Below are 19,735 nucleotides of genomic sequence, written 5' to 3' on the forward strand. Positions count from 1 at the left end.
ATTAGCTTTATAGCTGGTAAAAGTAATTTTCAAAATGTAATGATGCATTTCAAACTTGTGTTGCTGGACAAGCCCTATTTGACTAACAAGTAACGACGCAGAGTGTGTATAATCCCTTCATTATCAGATCTAAGTGGGTGATCTGGTAAGTATACTGGCTAATTTAGCTGCTAATGACAATCTAATGACATAAACAGATTCACAGAGGAAGTTGGCTTTGAATATTATCTGTAAAGTAGAAATACAAAACTCATGAAAAAGTCAAATCTGGAATGAGTACTGCAGGTTGTCCTTCAGTTCAGGGGTCAGTGAACTGCTTTAACACCCAGTTTAAATAAATCTTTAATATAAAAAATTGTTCTACAAAAATGCTATATTAATGATATAGGTTCCCTGAAAATCAATGTTTAAAAGTGTTTGTAATGTTTTAAAATCTAAAAGTAAGGTGTTAGTCGATTTGAAAAAAAAAATGCAAGTGTCCTTTCATTCCTGGCTTTCTCAGGTACAAAAAGGACATCATGTCCCAACTTTAACAATCCCTTAAATTACTTCCTGTACTTCTGGGAAACTGCTTGCAATACATGTATATCAGAGATGTTGGCTCTGCAACCCTTTGTGAACTTAGCTGTAAATCTTTATTTAAGACAGACGTCAAGACTAGAAACAATCAGATCAAGCAACTTTTTTCTTCTCCGTTACAAGGGAAAACTGTTTGCAAGGTGAGCCGACAGCAACGAAAAAGTGAAAATGTCAAACATCATGCTTGACTTTGACACAATTAGGACTCCTTACATGTATTTTTTAGTTCAAGTAACAGAGTAGCGCACTGAAAAACCTTGCCCTAAACTGACATTTCGATGCTCAGCAACTAATGCGTCAAAGGAAAGTGGGAGAAAACAAAGAGATGATCTAATTAAAACATCACACAAATTCAGTTAGAACAACAATCAGTGAAATAACCCAATTAGTGTCATCACATAAGCAACACATTTACCTTTGCTTTGTTTCAAAGTTTTCCTTCAGCAGAAAATGGCAAATTACCTACTTTGGCCTGAATACACTAAGTAAATAAAGCTTTCTTTTCCCTGGACCATTTCACTAACAACAGATTGTTATGCTCCTCCAGGGTTATGTACAGGTATTCAAAATGCATGAGCCAGATCACAAACATCTGGAGGTAAATTAAACCTTATGGATACAAACAGTAACTTTCTGAATGAGAATAAAGCGCAACTAGAGCCCAAAAGATGCTACTTTTAACATGAAGCAGACTAAAAAAAATAAGAGTGATTTAAAGGCAGATTATAAGTTAAAAATGGTGGATTTGAGCTTTTTTCAACATTTGGATTCATACAAGAATATTTTTTATACAAAAAACAAAATTTTCATTACATTTATTACTGAAAAGCAGTGAATCAAAAAGAGTGATTCAGCAATGACTGTTGCAACAAAAACAAAAGAAAGTTTCAATGAGAAAACAAATGCTACCATGAAAAGACATTTCTCAATTGAACTCCTTTGTTCAAAACGTGCAGTGGTTTATCTATGATCTATTCTATGTTAATGGACTCCCATTGGTTTATTCCATCAACCTTCACAAAGTAAGAGGTGAAGAATTGCAATTCCAGTCCTAAAACAGTAGTAGTACTTTCATAGCACCAACATCAAATCAAAGGTAAAACAAATAACATAAAGTAATAAACCAACCATCGCACCAACACTTGTGGGGATGGGGGAAGAAGAACTTTTGTCCAGGGTTTTTGAAAACTAACAACTAAGTTATGATAGCAAGACTTTTAGTTAATTTCCCATTATTCAGTCATATTTCGGGCAGTTATGAAACTCTGGGCTTCAAATTTAGAAAGAAGTTGAATAAAACAATGCTGCGAATCTGGTTCAATTGACTGCAGATGTCTCAACCTTTTCCAGCTGAATTTATAAACACTGTTTGCAGTTCAGTTTAAAAAAGTGTCAGCTATTTTATTAATGACTGTTATTAATTATAAATCCTTCCTGAAATGGTGCACCCAACTCCTCCAGCACTCTTAATCGGGTGGCCACAAATACTTACTGTAGTTTAAGGCAGCATTTACAAATTTGACAGGGAATAATAATGTGTCTGCTTGTATATTTAAAAAGAAAAATATGTTGATTTTTGTAGATAAGCAGTCTCCAAGGATTGCAAAGTCTAACTGAACCTCAGAATAAATAAAGTAAGGTTTTAATAATTAATGAAGGAGAGCAGTTTGGTGACAGATTTTGTTATAGAACCAGTTAGGAACTGGTTCTGCACTACAGTAGTTCTGATCTGACACTGAAATCATTTGTATTAATCAACTGATTTATGCATAATGAAACCAAATATTTATCCTTTCAACACAATCACATCAGAGAAATGAATTACGACCTCATGATAAAATTTCCCCAGTGATAAATAAGATCTGAAGATGTGTAAATGCAAGGGCTAAACACACCAAAGAGTTTTATTCACTACCACATCTGCCAGCATATATAAAATATAAAGAGAGACATTAGGTGACTGATTTAAATGACTCTATGTGATGGCGATATCGAACAGTGGCTATTATTATGTACATTTGCAACTTTTTCAGGTTTTCTTTTAAACTTAAATACAGTATTGAGTGAAATCAGACACTGTTTATGCCCGACTGCCACAACTCCACACCTTGTTTCTATGGTTACTGTGTGGCTCTCCTATAGGATATAGTGAGTGGGAAACTTTGTGTGAGGCTCAGTAAGGCTTGGTGGTTTAACAGTCGTGAGGTTTGCCAGATGTCAAGTTATTGATGAAAGTTTGTCAATATGTTTTTTTTCCTAGAAACATCAGCAATGTATTTATTGTTGCAGTACATGAAATTGCTGAAGAAACAGTTAGATTATTAAATTAACAGATTTTTGTTTTAAAAAAAGCTGCTTCTTTGATGAAACAAACCTCAAAACTGTGTACCTTAAATCCATATTGCTATCTAGAAAGTTTTCCACATGCAAAATTCACTGTTCAAAGATGTTCTACTTTCTTTCATACACTAACATAAAATACTGTTTATAAATCATCTGAACTATGTACATCAATCCCAGCAGGTACCAGAAGAATCTTAAAATTAATCATTTATTGCCACAGCATAATCTCAAATTGAAATCCGACATTAAAAAATTATTGTATTTTTTAACTGAATAGATAACTATTGGTATAAGAAACAGCTGTTTTTATACCAGCTAAATAAATGTATTCTAATAAAATGCTGTGGTCTTCTCAAGTAAAGGTGAAAAAATCAGAATGTATTCAAGTGCGTTTCACACATCTTCAACAGAGGTGCCAATTATTGTGGAGGGTGCTGTGTTATGCTGCAGTTTAGTTTAGATGTCTCAAACACACATTACTCCATGCACTATTCACTGCAGAAGAGAAAAATGGGGCAGAGCACACAAATGTAACTAAAGACTCAATTCTCTGTTAAATATATTAAAACCAAGTCTGGTTTACTTGCAGACACATATTTGAGCATTTGACCTCCCCCCACAGTGCAGGACCAGTCATGTCAGTGGCTTGTCAAAGACAAAGCTGAATACAGATCATCTGTAATGTACTTTCATAGTATAGAATAATCCACTGAAACTTGACCAGATGTTGTTGAGTTGCAAAGAGTTATAGACTACATACCCAATAAGTGAGCTCTGTTTCTGTTTACACACTGAGACAAAGAGGATCAATTTGTTCTACCTTTGGTACCCTAATGAGGGTCTACACAGGCCCACAGAGTTTTGAGCTGGCAGGAAGAAAGCTGATGAGGAGAACAGAGCTCCAATCAGGATGGAGTAAATGGATTGTGTGTCAACGTGCTTGACATGACTAAATCTTGATGAAAAGCTAAACCACATGAGATAACTGATGAGGGTAGAGACCAGGACAGGTGGTCTCAGCAAACGATTGGTATAATTAGTGGAAATGTACAGATTTTATCAGGAAAGGAGGAAGTGAACTGTGGTGCAGAGGCAGTTACAGATTCTCCAAGGTGTTATACTTGAACAGAAGGTGAACAGACGGTCCATATTACATCATGGTTTAGGGCAAAAAGATTCTACAGTCCTTGTGTTGCAAGCACCAATGTGTACTTTTCATTACGGTGAGGATAGTATGAGAATTCTTCACCTGTTTCACTGTAGTTCAGTCTTATGGTCATTTTTGTATAAATATTACAGCTGTAGGTATTGATAAGCTCTGCCTGTTCCATTGTTCGCTTATACTTGATTTATGTTGTTAAAATAGGACTAGCAAGATCAGCTAAGCAACAAAGTTATACACTTGTATAATGGTGTCGGGTGTTTGTATGTTAGAAACCAATCTCCAGGCAGTTATTTATTTTGAAAGGTGTAGAAAATGTGTCTCTAAGCACAATCTTACTACTTTTAGACACTGGATAATTGACCAGAATGTAAAAGATAAATGGGTGTAGTGATTGACTCATATCTGAACCTTCAGAGACACATGAAGACAATTAAAAATCAATTAAAATCAGCTTCTATTACCTGAAGATTATCTCTAGGACTAAAGGACTGATGTCCCAACTAGATCTAGAGAAACTCATCCATGCGTTTATGTTTAGTCACACCGATTACTGCAACATTGCCTTCACAGGTTTGCTTTTGTTAGTTTATAAATTGTCGAAAGGCTTAGCAACAAAAAATATTAAAGATCTGTTCTACGGCTGCAGAATCTCCTATTAGGCCAAGTCCATGCTGTCTGTCATCAAATTTTCGCTTGAAATCTGGCCAATCAGAACAGTCAGAAAAGTTATTACAAACACCTGGCAAATACGCCCTTTAAACACAGATAGCAAACACAATGTTCCTCCGAGAGCACACAGATGGGTGGAGAATGGGTGGCAAAAGGGTCTGCAAATAAATGGAAATGCCCACAATCAGAGCTATACGCTCTCAGTCCATAAATGTGCTGTTGTGACTGATTAATACCTTCCTCTGGGTCTTTGGGAGTAATGTGATGCCATAGTATTTGCATTACTTAAATGTTGTGCTTTCTAGTCTTTATGTATTAAAGAGTGGATACCACAAATGCCATTTATATCTATAAATGTGCAATTAGTGGTTTTGTGGCAGACAAATATTACTAAGATTATCTAATAAAATATAATCAAATGAACGGTTTGAATTTTTCAAAATGTTCCATTCAAGATGATGCTACTGCAATAAAACACTCATTTACAGAAAGGAAAATCAACTGCAGGCAGAAAATATACAGAGACATTCAATAAAAAAATGTTTTGTGTTTTTATTACAACTTATAAAACGATGTCTTTTTAGTTTGCTGTTGACAGCATATATAATACACTTATATATGTGTATTATTTTCAGGCAGTGTAGGTATTGTCAAAAGAGGAAGAAAAATCCACTTTTATTAAAATCGGAGATACCCCAAGAAAATACTACCACAGCAAAAATAAATAAATAAATAAATAAATACCTTGGTCTTAGATTCTGGGTGCCAGGAAACCAGATGGCAATCTGTTTGTTTATATAAATACAGGGCTAAGATAATTGGTAAAAAGGACTTCAAATGTCAGTGTGTGTTTGCCTTTTAAAGTGCTCTTACAAAGCATCAAACAGAAATGTACAGAGAGATTTGCAAGGACAAACATAGTCTTTTTTCTGTCTGGCCTTGATTTTGTTTTAAAAATAGATTAAAAATGTCCAGGATATCAAGAAACAGAATTTTAGATATTTATTATAGTAATCAAACTAGTTGTCAGAAACTGAAGTCAGTAACAAACTGCACACTACAGTACATTCAACCTCTGAGAATGCTACCTTTCAGCCACTTTAACCGGTAATGTATTCAGAGAGCAGCCAGAGGAGTAGCACCACTTTAAAAGCTCCAACACACAAAAGCAAATCCATCTACATTTAAAAGAATTCACATACATACACGCACACACACACGCACACCCACCTCCCACACCACTATCCGCTCACTCCTGAAGTTGATTATGGCACACTGTGACTCAGCGGGAGGGGGGTCATGGTTGAACAACTTCATGTTTTCAGCTGTTGTGACTTCATAGAAGAACAACAGGATGGTGGAGTAGCTCTAAATATACTGAGAATAGATTTATGTAACACATCAAGAGAGGTTTGTTTTTAACGCTTTCATTGGTCATCTTCAGATGAGTTCAATTATCGTAATACCGGTAGTTTCTGCTAACAGAACAGACTTCAGATATATACACAAAACATCAGTGTCTTAACATTTTTTAAACCAACACTGCATCTTTTCACAGCACATCAGACTCTGGTGGAAACAGAGAACGGAAATGGAAATGTAAGGTGCTGAGACACCATCCAGCAGGAGGCAGAGAACTGCAAAGCGTATGGTGTCTGCTTCACTGCAGACCATCACTGAAGTCATATGTAAGCCCTAATGAACCTCCTGCTGTAGCAACCTGGTCCACCGACCAGCACCATTAGTATTACTGATAACATGCAGAGAACTGGGGTTTTAGTACTGAACTGTGACCATGAACCACATGTTTACTAGTTCTCATGCTGTAGAAAATGGACAAATCCAGCATGATAACATCCAACACTGACAACATACTATTGTAAGAGTAACCTAATGTTTTGTCAATGTAAAAATAAAAATCTTTAAATCTGAAGGGTCCAGCAGGTTCGAAAAAATTATGGATATTTTGACCCCATTTGATCTGGTTGTTTCATATCTGACAAAGTCTAAATCTACAAAATTGTGAAGACTCAAAAATAACCTCATTATTCCTCTGTTCAGTAGTAAAAGAATTAGCTGCTATGGTTAATAATAAAGCTAGCACAGTAAAACAGATAATACTCCAATCATGTGTTAAAAAAAATTGTCAATTAAAAAGATTATGTTGACAAGGACAGCCAAAAACTAGTCAGAAACTATAGCATACTATTGCAGTTCATCATCAAAGACAAAATTATGCAAATTTCATTTATTTATCTGTGTACAACTCTCTTCACTTACACCTTCAGCTATTGCATGACTCAGTAGAACCCAGAGTCCGATTACAGAAAATAGGAGCTCAGATCTTATCATTGACAGTGTAAAACTCCCATCTGTTGTTTTTCTAAAACTGTAAAGCCATTTTAACTGTGAATTTATGATTACAGACTTTACAATATTATTTTTACAATTGCCACATGACAAATCCTGGCTCCCTCAGTAACAAACATACTGGGGTTTATTTTTGATTGTGTAAGAATAACTAACTCATAAATGTAAGATAGTATTTTTGGATGATATGACATTACCCCATAAAACCTTCATAACTTTTGAACCTTTTTCCCATAACAAACATCTTTTTATTGGTCTCATGAAAAATGAAATTAAAAACCAAGTGCATACTTGTAAAGTGGAAAGAATAGCAAACATGATTTCCACATTTTTTCCAAATAAACTAGTGAGAAGTGTGACATGTAACCAAATTCAGCCCCTTTACCTTTGATACCAAACCGTTAGAAAAAGGAATATTAATACTTTTGCAAGACAGACTACTGCTAATTTGTGCATCAATTACACATCCTTATCTTGTTTGAATCACATTGCTTTTTTAATGTACTGTAAAATTTAGGGTAGAGGGAAAGAAAAGATTTAATTAATCTTGAAAAATAGTTTAAAGATGGTTTCACAGCGCAAAGTTTGAACACTATTATGCTGAATTAAGCTGATCAGAATGCGCTTACACTTCCCACAGCAGTAAAGGGTGCAAGATCCAGAGATCTGCTTTAATATGATTATTTGATTTGCAAACTGAACCTCCTGTTGTCTACTGTAGAGGTACCAAATTTAGCAGCAGTGCGTGGCCAAGTGTCTTTCTGTGAACACAGCCTTGGAGTGTCCACAGTCACTGTATTCCCAGAAAGACAGCTTCAGCCCACTACACCAAACTAAAGTTCTTCTATTATCACATTACACCACCTAAAACAGCAACTAAATCCCATGGCGTTTCAGAAAAAGCTGCAGCAGGAAGTGTCACAGCTGCATGGTGATGATCTGGTTTAAACAGATTTTTATGCAGGGTGTTCACACAAGCAGATGTAAAATTGATTAAAAAGACTGCAGGCGATTCTCAGAAATTATGCAGAAGTGAATTAAATGCATTTAAAAGTCCACAATCCTTGCTTGCAGCATTTCCTAATGTGATGATGAAAAGAGACCTAAATTCGTCCTGTACCTCACCTTGTCTCTCAGATGATGTTCTGCTGCATCGATGTTCAGTGGGTCATCAAAGTTCAGCAGGTCCTGCAGAAGAAGAGGTAAATTAAGGGAAGGCCCGATTAAAAATAACCACAATAATAACAAAAGGGCCAAAGCAGCGATGTTGAGTCAAACATTGAAAAACATACATCACTTCTAAACTATTTGTGCCTAGAGGCTGTTCAATGTCATTTTATTAGCATACTTTCAGGACTCGGCTCTTCATTATGTGGGTCAAATGTTGTTAATTAGGAAAAGCTGTCATGGGAAATACAATCTACTTCAACACCACCAACTGTGTGTAATGTCACCGCAGCGCCTGTCACTGCGACAAACAAAATGGTTTAATAACACAGTCGCCTTAGCGACGCCACACACAAGAGATGCAGGCGTGCTATTAAAGAGATAAAAAGAGAGGACGGCCTGGGAGGTTATTTCCTAATAAAGCGGTAAGATCACAATTATCACCATGAACACAGTGCTAACCTCAGGGTAAGAACAGATATTTTCGACAGAGAATTAATAAAAAGTCTACTTAAATATGTATATTAAATATCAGTTGTGGTAAAGTATACTTGATTTATTATGTAACATATTTGTCTCATTTCAGGTAGTTTTTATGTCGCCTTTCGAATTGTTCCATTCTTTAATCACAAAGATATATTTTTAATAGGTGAATTGTATCAGTAATGTTCCTTTTATCCTTTTCTTTTCACGAGAAATATAAAGTATAACTGCATACCCTAAGGAGAGGTGGCAGTAGCGAGCTTCCTGAGCCAGCTGGCGTCTCCAAAACATGGCTTGCACTTTTCTCGCTTCGACCTCGAAGTTACATCAAAGTGTTCTTCATAACGAGATACATGATTTTCCCGAAGTCAGAATTTATGGTCTCAGTACATCTTTAAAGAGGGATTAACAGTGACCTTGTTTATTTGGATCTGACTTTAGAATAACTCCATGTAAATACAATAAGAAACTTTGGCAGTCAAGATTTTACTGGGGTCAAAAAATATTCCATGACTGAATATCTGGAGTAATCCATTTTAACACCTCTTCAGAGACCTGTTTAGGGTCCATTCAGCAGAAACTACAGCATTATGTTACAATTTGGCTACTGCTGGTTGAAATTAGAGTTAAATGTGTCAATTTTATCATCAAAAAAAGTAAAAGTTTTACTTACAGTAAACAAGGAGTTCAATCCCCAGACCACATCCTAGAAAAAACGAGAAGAAATGATTTCTCAGATAATGCATTAAGATGTATACTTACTCTTCTATAACTGCAATGCTACAAATGTAAAGTTAAATTAACATTTCTGTGCTTTTAGTTCTAATTTCTACCACTAGGTTTACAAGTGGGGCAGCACAATTAAAAAAAAAGCAAACAATTCCAGTATAATTACTGAATATCGTGAGAACAATATGGACTGCAATCAACCCACACTTTCCTCTTCTCTATCCTGATAATGGCAGTCATCACAATTCCTCTTGATCTCGATAAACTCTATTTAAAGTGTGGGGTAACATGGGTAATGTGAGTTAATCTCACAAAAGACATCGGCGCATGCATGAATTCACAGACTAAATAAATAGTTGTGCGCTACTGTGTGCTGTTTGGATTTAAGACCTGAAAGTCAGAACTGGAAATAAACTGTTTCATAATGATGAAAGCCATATTGGACTTTGTGGTCAAAATTGTTGATTATAAATTGATTTAAAAATTGAGGGTGCATTTCAATAGATTTTCTTACTTGGGACTCAGTTAATCTTACATCCACGAGCAAATGGAGCCACAATAAAACCTGTTAAGCATAATCAGTTTTGAAAACATGTTTACTTTGATTAGTTAAAGCCTGCTAATTAACACTGCGTGCTGTAGGAGCAATTAAGACAAGCTGTGTATATAGACAAGGGCGATCTACAGATGTTACTTGTGCCAAAGAAGAGTCCACTTACACATTGCTTTTCAAAAGGCTAAGTTTCATTAATATGCAGCACAAGTAAAGCAGTAACCTTCAGAGGTGTGTCTTCAACAGCTCGCTTAAAACAAAACAACATCTTGTCCATTTCTGTTATTAAATGACCCACAGGTCCTGTGGGTTCTGGCTTGTTTTTCAAGCTAGCAGCAGCTACAGGTGACAGGACTTCAACACAGAACAACAAAACAGCTTTTCATTTCCCTTTTAGCTTTTATTATCCTGACATTTCTATTCGCAGAGACAGTTCAGACAGATGCAATTAATTTCCCAGCATTGATCAAGAATGAAAATAAAGACAAATAGAAAACTAATATCCTCCAGTTTTGCTTCAATACAAAGTAGCTCATTTTTTAATTGACAATTACTTTTAATGTTCAGAAGCTTTTCCAAGTCACTTCTCATTCATTCCATATTGATTTACTCCATTTACATTCTAAGAAGCAGCAATGATTCTTGAATGGTTTCAGCTTTAGAAGAGTTGTTCTAAACATCTGTTTTGTGCTGTCAACAATGGAAGTAAACAACAGTTATTCTGTGGGAAATTTCACGTAAAATGAGACAGATGTTGTTTTGTTTTGTTGTTTTTTTTTATTCCTGCATGCGTTCAGGCATGCATATTGAACAAACGCATTTAAATAACAAAACAAAAAAAATGTATATGCTACACAACAAATATTTTCAAACCAAGGTTTTCTAAATTATTCACAAAACTTTGAAAAAATCTGAAGTAAACATGAAGAAAATTATAATTACAGTAACTTTCATTTCATTCCAAATGAAAGTGGGTGTCCAGTTGAAGCAACCATTTAAATGCTCTATCTAATACCAATTCCAATGCATTCTAGGTGAACAAAGAAGCATTATAAGAAACCCTTCCCTACAGCTGTTATACTTTATAGTCATCATTGATCATCAAACTCAATAAGTCTTTATGACTCGGTTATTTACACAGTTTTCTCACTTCATATAGTCTCTTATTTTTTATGCACATATGTTTAATGTACATCTTGTCAATTTTTCTACTTTAAATTAACCTGAGATGCACCATATTGCACCATGCAGTATACTGTTTTCTTATTTTTTTGTTAGACATTGTTGATTACAAATAAAGGGATCTCTGCACATTTGCCAAATTGTGCAGAGATCACAAATTCATACCAGTATGAATTTGTATGAATTTTGTTTCAACTCAAATATTTTTGTCATTTTCATCTTGAAGTGATTTAAAAATTATACCTTTCTGACTCTTCTGAAGTATTCTGGATAAACAAATCCTTTTGTAATTCTCAAATATTTCTTATTTTCTCTCAAAAACGTATACTTGCTTGTTGATGGATCTGTGAGGACATCAGTTAATTTTACTGGCTACACTGGTGCACACTGCTGTCAAGAGATTGGCTAGATAAAATACCACATGGAAATTGCTGACATTAGACTGAAACAAGCTCTCAATTTAGTTTGAACTCAGTTTAGCTATTGGCATTAAAAATAACTAAAGCTACTACGCAGCAGAGAACTATCTAGAACTGGCTCTAAACAGATTATTTAAATCATGCTGGAAATGCAACTTTCATAAACATCTCCTCCCCAGGACTCATGTGCTCAAACCAATCAATCAGAATGAGAAAAAAAACATTGCAGATCATAACAACCCATGATATCTCATTAAAGTTCCCTCTTCAATCTGAGCTCCAAATCTTGTTTAAGAAAAACAAGTTTTATGTATAATAAAATAAAACTAATAATGTAAAATAAAACTGACAAATGTTACATTTGTATGTCACAATCATAAAAAATCACATAGTAAACCAGAATCAAGTTCTCCAAATCTAGAAAATTTATCAAATGTTTTCTGTTTCTGAGTATATATTTTTCACACCAGTGTTGTCAGTTTTATAACGTAAAAAACATTAATAAGACAAGCAGAATGAGCTCAGATTAAAGAACATTCGATATGCAGTATGCATATCTTAAGAAGGAAAAGAAGTTTGTGCTTCATGTGTGGGTTGCGTGGAGAAGAGTGGTGACCAGAGAACAGGGACAAACCACCCACTCAACACACATTCTGCTTAGCAGCTTTTGCACCTTTGTTTTTTTGGGGTTTTTTCCCCACATATTTTTGTGCACGCTCTGACACTGGATGACGCACCTGAACTCAAGCTCAACCGCTCACACGCCTATGACCACATCCACACCTATGTTTGACTAAACACTGGAGAGTTTTTCCAGAATAATAGCTGACAGAAAAGGCAACACATTTATGTTGCTGATGTCTAAATAACTTTATCAGTTTCTTGGTTGTGTATTAAAAGGTTTTGACTCAAATTTCTTTACAGTGTTACTGATGGCTGTGAACATTTGGCAGAATAATAGGAGGAACCAGCACAAGTATTCTCACATTATCATCCGTTCACCCCTGTGCTGTACAGTGAGCATGCAGTTTTTAGTTTTTGCTTAGTGGATTATAGACAAAAATCTCAAATTTTCCATTTGCTGTACATTTTCAAGCAGTGTTTTTGATTTTAAAGAAAAAAAGGAGAAACCAAAAATCACACTGTGCTCATTTTAGAGAGAAGCGCTTTTCTCCTGACAGATCCTTCAAACAAGCCATGCTTGTTTAGTTTTATATAACTGTACTGTCATCTAACTGAGGCTTAGAGCATTTCTGGGATTTTTTTTTCTGATTTCTTTGAAAGTTCCTACGCACGTCAGTAAAAAGATGTGCATAATTTCTGACAAAACCATTCTTCATTTTGAATTAATTTGTGTTACACAAGGAAAAACACAATATGGATGTATATAGTGAATTCAAATAAGAGGTATAGAAATACTTTTATGGAAACTCTAAATTGGGTAATTTTCACAAATATGTATATAAACAGTCAGTTCATTTAAAACCTTAATTCAGATGATATTGGAAGACAATGGATGTTTATCAAAACTGTGAATACTCTCAGTTTTATTTCCCAAAGCCCTATTATGACGCTTAGTGAATGTGTTATTATTGGGTTTTGTTTGAAACTTCTGAAACACATTTTTAGTGCCAAAGTAAAGGATCACTCTGAAATATTTGCATAAAATTTGCTTATTCACAGGTTTCTTCAATATATTCTAAATAAATTGAGTTTTGGATGCTGAAATACCTCGGCACAATGCTAATTGACAAGTTATTGGAAGGCATTTGCAAAGCAGCCAATCCAGGAGCACCATTCACTTTCCTCGGCTGAATCCCCAAGAGTAGAGATAACAAAGATTGTGGATGTTAGCTTTGGTAGTTCTAAAATTGTTTCCACTATGCATATCAATGCATCTTAAGGTACGTTTGGCATGTGAACTATTGAAGTAGGCAGTTACAAGAGTTTGTAGAGGGGGTATCAAGTTTCAGCTTTTCGTGGATGGCTGTAGTCCCTAAACCCCATAACACTGGAGGTCCACTGTATCCAAGTCCCAAAGGGTTGAGAAATATCCATCACAATTAGAGCTAGTAGGAAAAAAAGGAATCCTTGTTCAAATAAACATGAAGTAAAAGCAGATGCAGTTCATTATAGCCCCCTTGTGAATTCTGGTGACCTTTCAATCCCAGAGGCTCTAATGGAAGGTCAGACAAAAGAGAAACTGATAGCTGAAAAAACAGCAGTACCTGTAAATGTGAGGATATGTTATATATATTTGAACTGAGTAGCAAGAATTGTTTCATTTAGACTAAAGTGAAACAAATATACAATGTCACAGCTATGAAACTATTATGCTTACATATAATACCAATCAATTTAGCAAATAAATAAATAAATTCACTTGTAATTTTTTTTAGAGATAATCACGTCTCTTTCAAAACTATTGTTATTGTTGACAATTATTGTATGCACTTGATATATTCAACATTTTAAACTATAATCTTTCAAACAATAGAAAACTCAAGAGAAAGTTGCTTTGTCTGAAACTATTAGAAAAGTGAGGACAAAATAGTGGAAAACTCCAAATCATAAACTCTAAAATTTTGACAAAAAAAGTTACTTTGGAGGTCGTCATAGATAGTTTGTATTCAAGGAGAAAACCAGCGCAGATACTGAGGAGAATGTTGATCTTGTCTTGGGTCTCTTTGGAAAAAAACAGCCAGTTTTAGCATGGAGGGCAGAGCTCCTTCCTTGTATAACATAGTTTAAAGTCGTAGTTTCTATTAGAGGTAATTTTCATCAAATCCTAAGTGAAAATCGAAGAGAGTGTCCTTGCTTTAAACCTCTGACTATTCTTTAACGGCTTGAAAAGGAGAGCTTGACTGAACAGTAACTTGAAAACTCAATGAACTCTTTTAAATGCAAGTGAAAATGTTTCCATTTTTAAGTTTACCTTAAACAACCCAGTGATAAGGTGGGAACAGATCCATAGAAAGCATCATGCCTTTACTTTCTGCTAAATGTCAAATATAGCAGTTTAGCAAAGCAACAGTGGCTCATTATACAAGAGGTGTCACTGTCAATAGAATTGCTTCTGGTATTTCAGGTAGCAGGAGGCTTACAATGCCATAATTACAACAAATATTAAGCCATTGTGTCAAGGAACCTCGCTCTCAAAGCTAAATGGACTCCTCTGTTTCATCCTCTGAACATAAAAAAGCCTTACAAGAGAAGGTAATCTGAAGGTCACTGTAGACAGAAGCCCAAATTTAACTTTTAATTTGAAAGTTCACAACAAAATTGGGACAAATGAAAATGTTTTCAAAGCAAAAATTCAAAATATTTTGAGCCTGTTATGAACTTTAACAACACTTTACAGTCAATTGCAAAAGTCAACACAACCCTTTTAAAATACCAGCATTTTTTGACTTGGAATAAATTAGTCAATAATAAATAATATAAATCAATATATTTTTACCTTTAAAGTGACATTTGTCCTGTATACCTCAATTGACAAACACACTCAACGTGGAAGGAAAATAATGCTTGGTTTATTTCAGTTTTGGTTTTTTGTATTTAGCCTCCTTCATTCTGATATACCAAGACAGCTACAACAGAACGGTTTAGATAAAAATAAATCTGTATGTCAGAATGGCCTGTACTTGTGTCTAATACAGATATTAATGGTACCAGTTTTCAGAAACTCTTCAAATCCTTTAAGATACGTAACGTATAACCACAATAAAGGCATTTTACCTTTAATGTTCTAGTTGGTGCCCAACCTGTGCCGTCAATTGAATGTTCTCTCAATAAGCTGCAGGAAAAAAAGAGACATGCAGGTCACACAATACTCTGTTTTCTAATTATATTAGGAATATCAACCAATTCCTGCTGGTGCTCAAACTAATTATGAAGGACCAAACTCCCTTAGAAAACTACAATTACAGCACCAGTAAAATAATTTCCTTTTTTAATAGAAGAAAATGAGTTAGGACCTCTCTACAGAATACCAATTAAAACAGCCTAAACTATAAGGAAAAAAGTGACAAAATGGTAAAAAGCCATAGAGGAATACCTCAAACAGATCTCTCCATTTTCTGTGATATTCGGATGCCATATTCTGGTCAGACATCTGACTTTAGGAGGCTGGAAAAAAATATAGAAAAAGCAAGAAATTAAAAGTGTATTAGACCTTTGACTATATGGTTTATGGAGGACATAATGAGTTATAACAGAACAGCGGTTTTCAATGGAAGGTTTGTCACTGGTCACAATCACACGACAACAATTTCATATCAGTATTTGGCATGAACAACATCATCTAAGGGTGGTCTGGATAATCTAATACCACCTTTGGATTGTGGAATAGAGTCTCCAGAGATTCAGTTCCCCAGCAGAAACCAGTTGATTTTTATCTGGAAAGTTAAACACAGGCTCTTTGTTGTGATCTTTGAACCTTTCCTCAAAAGATTCTCCCTCAGGATCTTCTGCTGTCCCACTGAGAGAAAGTAATGGTATGGGGGAAGCTTCTGCCATGTGTGCACCTGGTCACTAAATATATTTAAATCCGTGTCAAAATTTCATTAATTCATGCACATTTCCCTGTGACCAAAATTTAGTTTCAATGACATTAGCCATTTGTCTCGTCTGCCTGGTTAACTTCTTGATCAATTTATGTTCATTTCTAAAGAGAGAAAGAGAAAGATGCTAAAAGAGTTTAAAATAAACTCTCAATAGTGGTTAGGATGGAGCAACGTAAGTAGGAAGTAAAGAGCAAAGTGTGACCTCTGGAAAGGCAGTGAAAAGAGGTTTATATTGATTGTCTGCATACACCACAGCCTCACTGCACCAATTTACTATTTTTATAAGTCCTGACCTGGCATTCTAGGCCAGCAGTTCCATGGGTTTTGCTCTTCTTCCAATATTACTAAGACAAGAGATGTGAGTTCATCTGGGTTGTGTTTTCACTTAAATACAGTATTGTAAATATACAGTGCTAGAATGTCAGCATGTTAATGGTTTTAGTTGGTATTTCTTTTCAAATTTCTATTAAAATCAAGTATGATAGGAATAATTATTTAATATATGATCATTACAATTTGCAACGTCATTTCTACATTGCTGCATCAAACAAACTGCTTCTTTTATTTCTTCAGAAATAAGTTTTTATCTTGCATATCTCTTTTGAAAGTTCAAGTAGTGAAATCTCTTACAGATCAAACAACTACTATCTTGCGTATCAGCTAAAGCAAGATCCTGCAGTAGATACCAAGACTTCTTTTAGTGTCTTGCTGTCTTCTTTCAGGGTGGACTTCCTTGGATGGCTATTAGCAGTTGCTTTCAATTAGGGTCTTTTTTTCAGCTTTAATTTTTTACAAAAAAAAACAACTATGAATTTCTCATAGTTGTTATAATTTAAGGTAAACATCAACATTTCCAAATATGTTTGAAAAAGACTTGACAGCCTTTCTGAATTTTTCACATGAAGGTAAAAAGCCAAAACCTAAACATCTAAAATAAAATATTAATAACTACTCACCACCATGTTATAGGCTTCAGGGACATCTATTTCAAACTGAAACCTTCCACTTTGGTAATAACCCTCATCTGAGGAGAGAAAAAGAGCAATTATTGACAGACAGAAACAAATGTGTGTCTCTTACAACAAAAAAATCCCTGTTGAAAAATCATTCTATTATAATCCAGTAATTATGAAAATTAAGTGTTCCTTCATCTTCAGGAGATTAGACAATGTGAACTAAAAACTGGTTTTATTCGTCTAAATGTAAAAAAAAACAAAAATATCTTTAATCAGCTCCCATCCGAAGCTCTTTCTTCTTAAATAGTTACCCACCAGAATTTATCTCATTAGAATTGGACTAACAAACAGTTATTGTGGTAATTACTGTTTTACAGCATTGAAACATTAAGAATAAGTGAAGATGTTTATTTCAGTAAATCTATTTGTGTTTATTTTTGCCAAATTTAAGGGATCCTGCAGTACCAACATCATTATTTGAAACACAAGAGCAAGTTCTGCTTCAACAAGACATTTTATTATGATCATTTAGACTTACTAACTTTCAAAACCTGAGTAATGCAGTACATTGGATCTAAAGAGGGCTATGCATTGATACAAGCCACAACATTGTTTCTAATTGCTAATTAATCATCTTGTTGTTTTTTTTGTTTGTTAGGTTCAGCTATCAACACACACAAACACACAAAGTACTTCTCTTCCTGAGTCTAAAAAACTATTCTTCTTAATTAGCCGAATTAAATTTACCATTTTGTTTTTCTTTTGAAATTAATCTGGTTAATCCCCAAACATGCGTTATTCCAAAGTGGGGTGCGCCTTATTTTGTCTTTTCTCAATTTTCTTGAGTAGTTTTGGTGTTTTTGTACCTAAACAAGAAGGCAGCGGCTGCCACAAGATGTTATATACCAACCTTTACTTCATACCCACCATGGAGGCATTTAATACCAAACAGCCTTCTCTTTGCCATGATCTAAACATAATATTTTAGAAATAAATGTGAAATCAAAGTCAAAGTCCGGTTTATTGTCAATGCATCACATGTACTTGACATACAAATAATAAAAATTGCATTTCTTATCGTAATTTCTTAGTTAGCGGTACCCACCACTGCTCCATGAAGTATTAAATTCAAGATTTTCAGGTTGTCATTTTCATAACATCTTTTATATCGAAATTTGTTTAGAAAAACGTTTTGCAAAGATTTGTATCTGGCACAGGATACAAACTGTGGAAATACAAGTATTTTCACACCCAAAGATCTGGAAAATACTAAAATTGCATTCTACACTTTTCAAGACTGTGCAGGAACCCAGAACATGTGTAAGTGGTAAGAAAATGAGAGGCCAAAATGATCAAGAGACTACAAGTTTGATGGATGAACAAAAGAAGGAGCAAGAGGAAGGCACAAAACCACGAACATCCTCTGCATAACAGCTTCAGTAAGATGTAATGAACAATTCATGACTGTCTGCAGCAGGCAAGAACAATCAGACATCGTTGTTAAGAAACATTTGACTTTTAAAACTTTTACTGCTTACTCCTCAGGCTAGTGAGTAACAACGGTATTTTTACTGCAAGTTTCAATCTAACTGACTTTGATATTTATTGTTACTGAGAGCACTCTGCCGCTCATATTTATAAGAGAAACATTTGGCCCAAAGGCTGAAAATTTTTATCTTGAACTTAAAAAAAAACATAACACAACACAATAAGACAGAGATCCAAAGAGAAGTGTATCTTTTTTGCATTTCTCCAAACAGAGACTTGTCTATTCAATAATTTTGTTTGAATTCAGCAAGACAAAAGAGAGGCAACAAAGCATTTAAATAATTCACACCCTTTATAAGTAAATCACACAAATCAAAAGAGGATTTATTGTGAAGACTTTCAAAATACGTCTACTTACCAACTAGAGGGGGGAAATCAATTTTAATAATAATAATATAAAAGAATAACATGCAATTTTTTAAAAACGAGTTCACGCTTAAGCAGATTTATGAAAACATATGTCAAATCAAATGCGACACAACTTATCATCATTTAAACAGGATATATTTCTAAAAGTTACAGACCAACACATCCTCTGCACTTTTGGTCTAAAAAGATATAATCTTTGTATCTATCAGGCATAACTATGACTATAATTAAACATATTTTTCATCTTTTGTCCCATTTAACTAAAATACTTTAATTAGATGCAACCTCTTGCCGAGCCTTCTAAAAATACACTCCCTCTGCATCTCTATGGCGCAATATGCAAAACAATATGCCATTTATTGCCATGCAAAACAGCAGAAAGACACATCCAGTACAGAGACACATCTAGTCTTCTGTCCAGTTTTTCTTTCATTAGTGCCCTTTTTATATTGTGAATAAAAGATGGGGTCAGAACATGTTCACCTCGCAGGGTTGCTGGAGTCCCCATCCCTCAAAAATTCAGAGCCTGACGCCACAAATAAGAACCGTTTTAGTGAAAAAGGAAAACTAAACTGAGAGAAGTAGGAGGAGACATTTAAAACTGCAAACAAATGCATAAAACTGTATTTTTTTCTCTT

The 19,735-nt window shown here is 34.7% G+C and overlaps 1 protein-coding gene across 2 annotated transcripts in view; it reads right to left on the minus strand.

Annotated features, from left to right (window-relative positions):
- Window positions 1-19,735, minus strand: part of ube2f (ubiquitin-conjugating enzyme E2F (putative)) — a 40,622-nt gene that overhangs the window by 7,446 nt on the left and 13,441 nt on the right. The window contains exons 5-10 of one of the 2 annotated variants that reach the window (XR_003596316.1): window positions 17,181-17,248; window positions 15,717-15,787; window positions 15,398-15,455; window positions 9,450-9,482; window positions 9,012-9,168; window positions 8,252-8,314 (exon numbers count right to left, since the gene is read on the minus strand). Coding sequence is in view for 1 of the 2 variants with exons in the window: in XM_028024061.1 (XP_027879862.1) it covers window positions 8,252-8,314; window positions 9,450-9,482; window positions 15,398-15,455; window positions 15,717-15,787; window positions 17,181-17,248 (293 nt within the window). In the remaining variant the exon portion in view is untranslated. The remainder of the gene's footprint in view (window positions 1-8,251; window positions 8,315-9,011; window positions 9,169-9,449; window positions 9,483-15,397; window positions 15,456-15,716; window positions 15,788-17,180; window positions 17,249-19,735) is intronic. The other variant, XM_028024061.1, reaches the window with a different exon arrangement.

Source organism: Xiphophorus couchianus, chromosome 7 (genome assembly GCF_001444195.1).
Source record: "Xiphophorus couchianus chromosome 7, X_couchianus-1.0, whole genome shotgun sequence".
In the NCBI taxonomy this organism is placed as follows: Eukaryota; Metazoa; Chordata; class Actinopteri; order Cyprinodontiformes; family Poeciliidae; genus Xiphophorus; species Xiphophorus couchianus.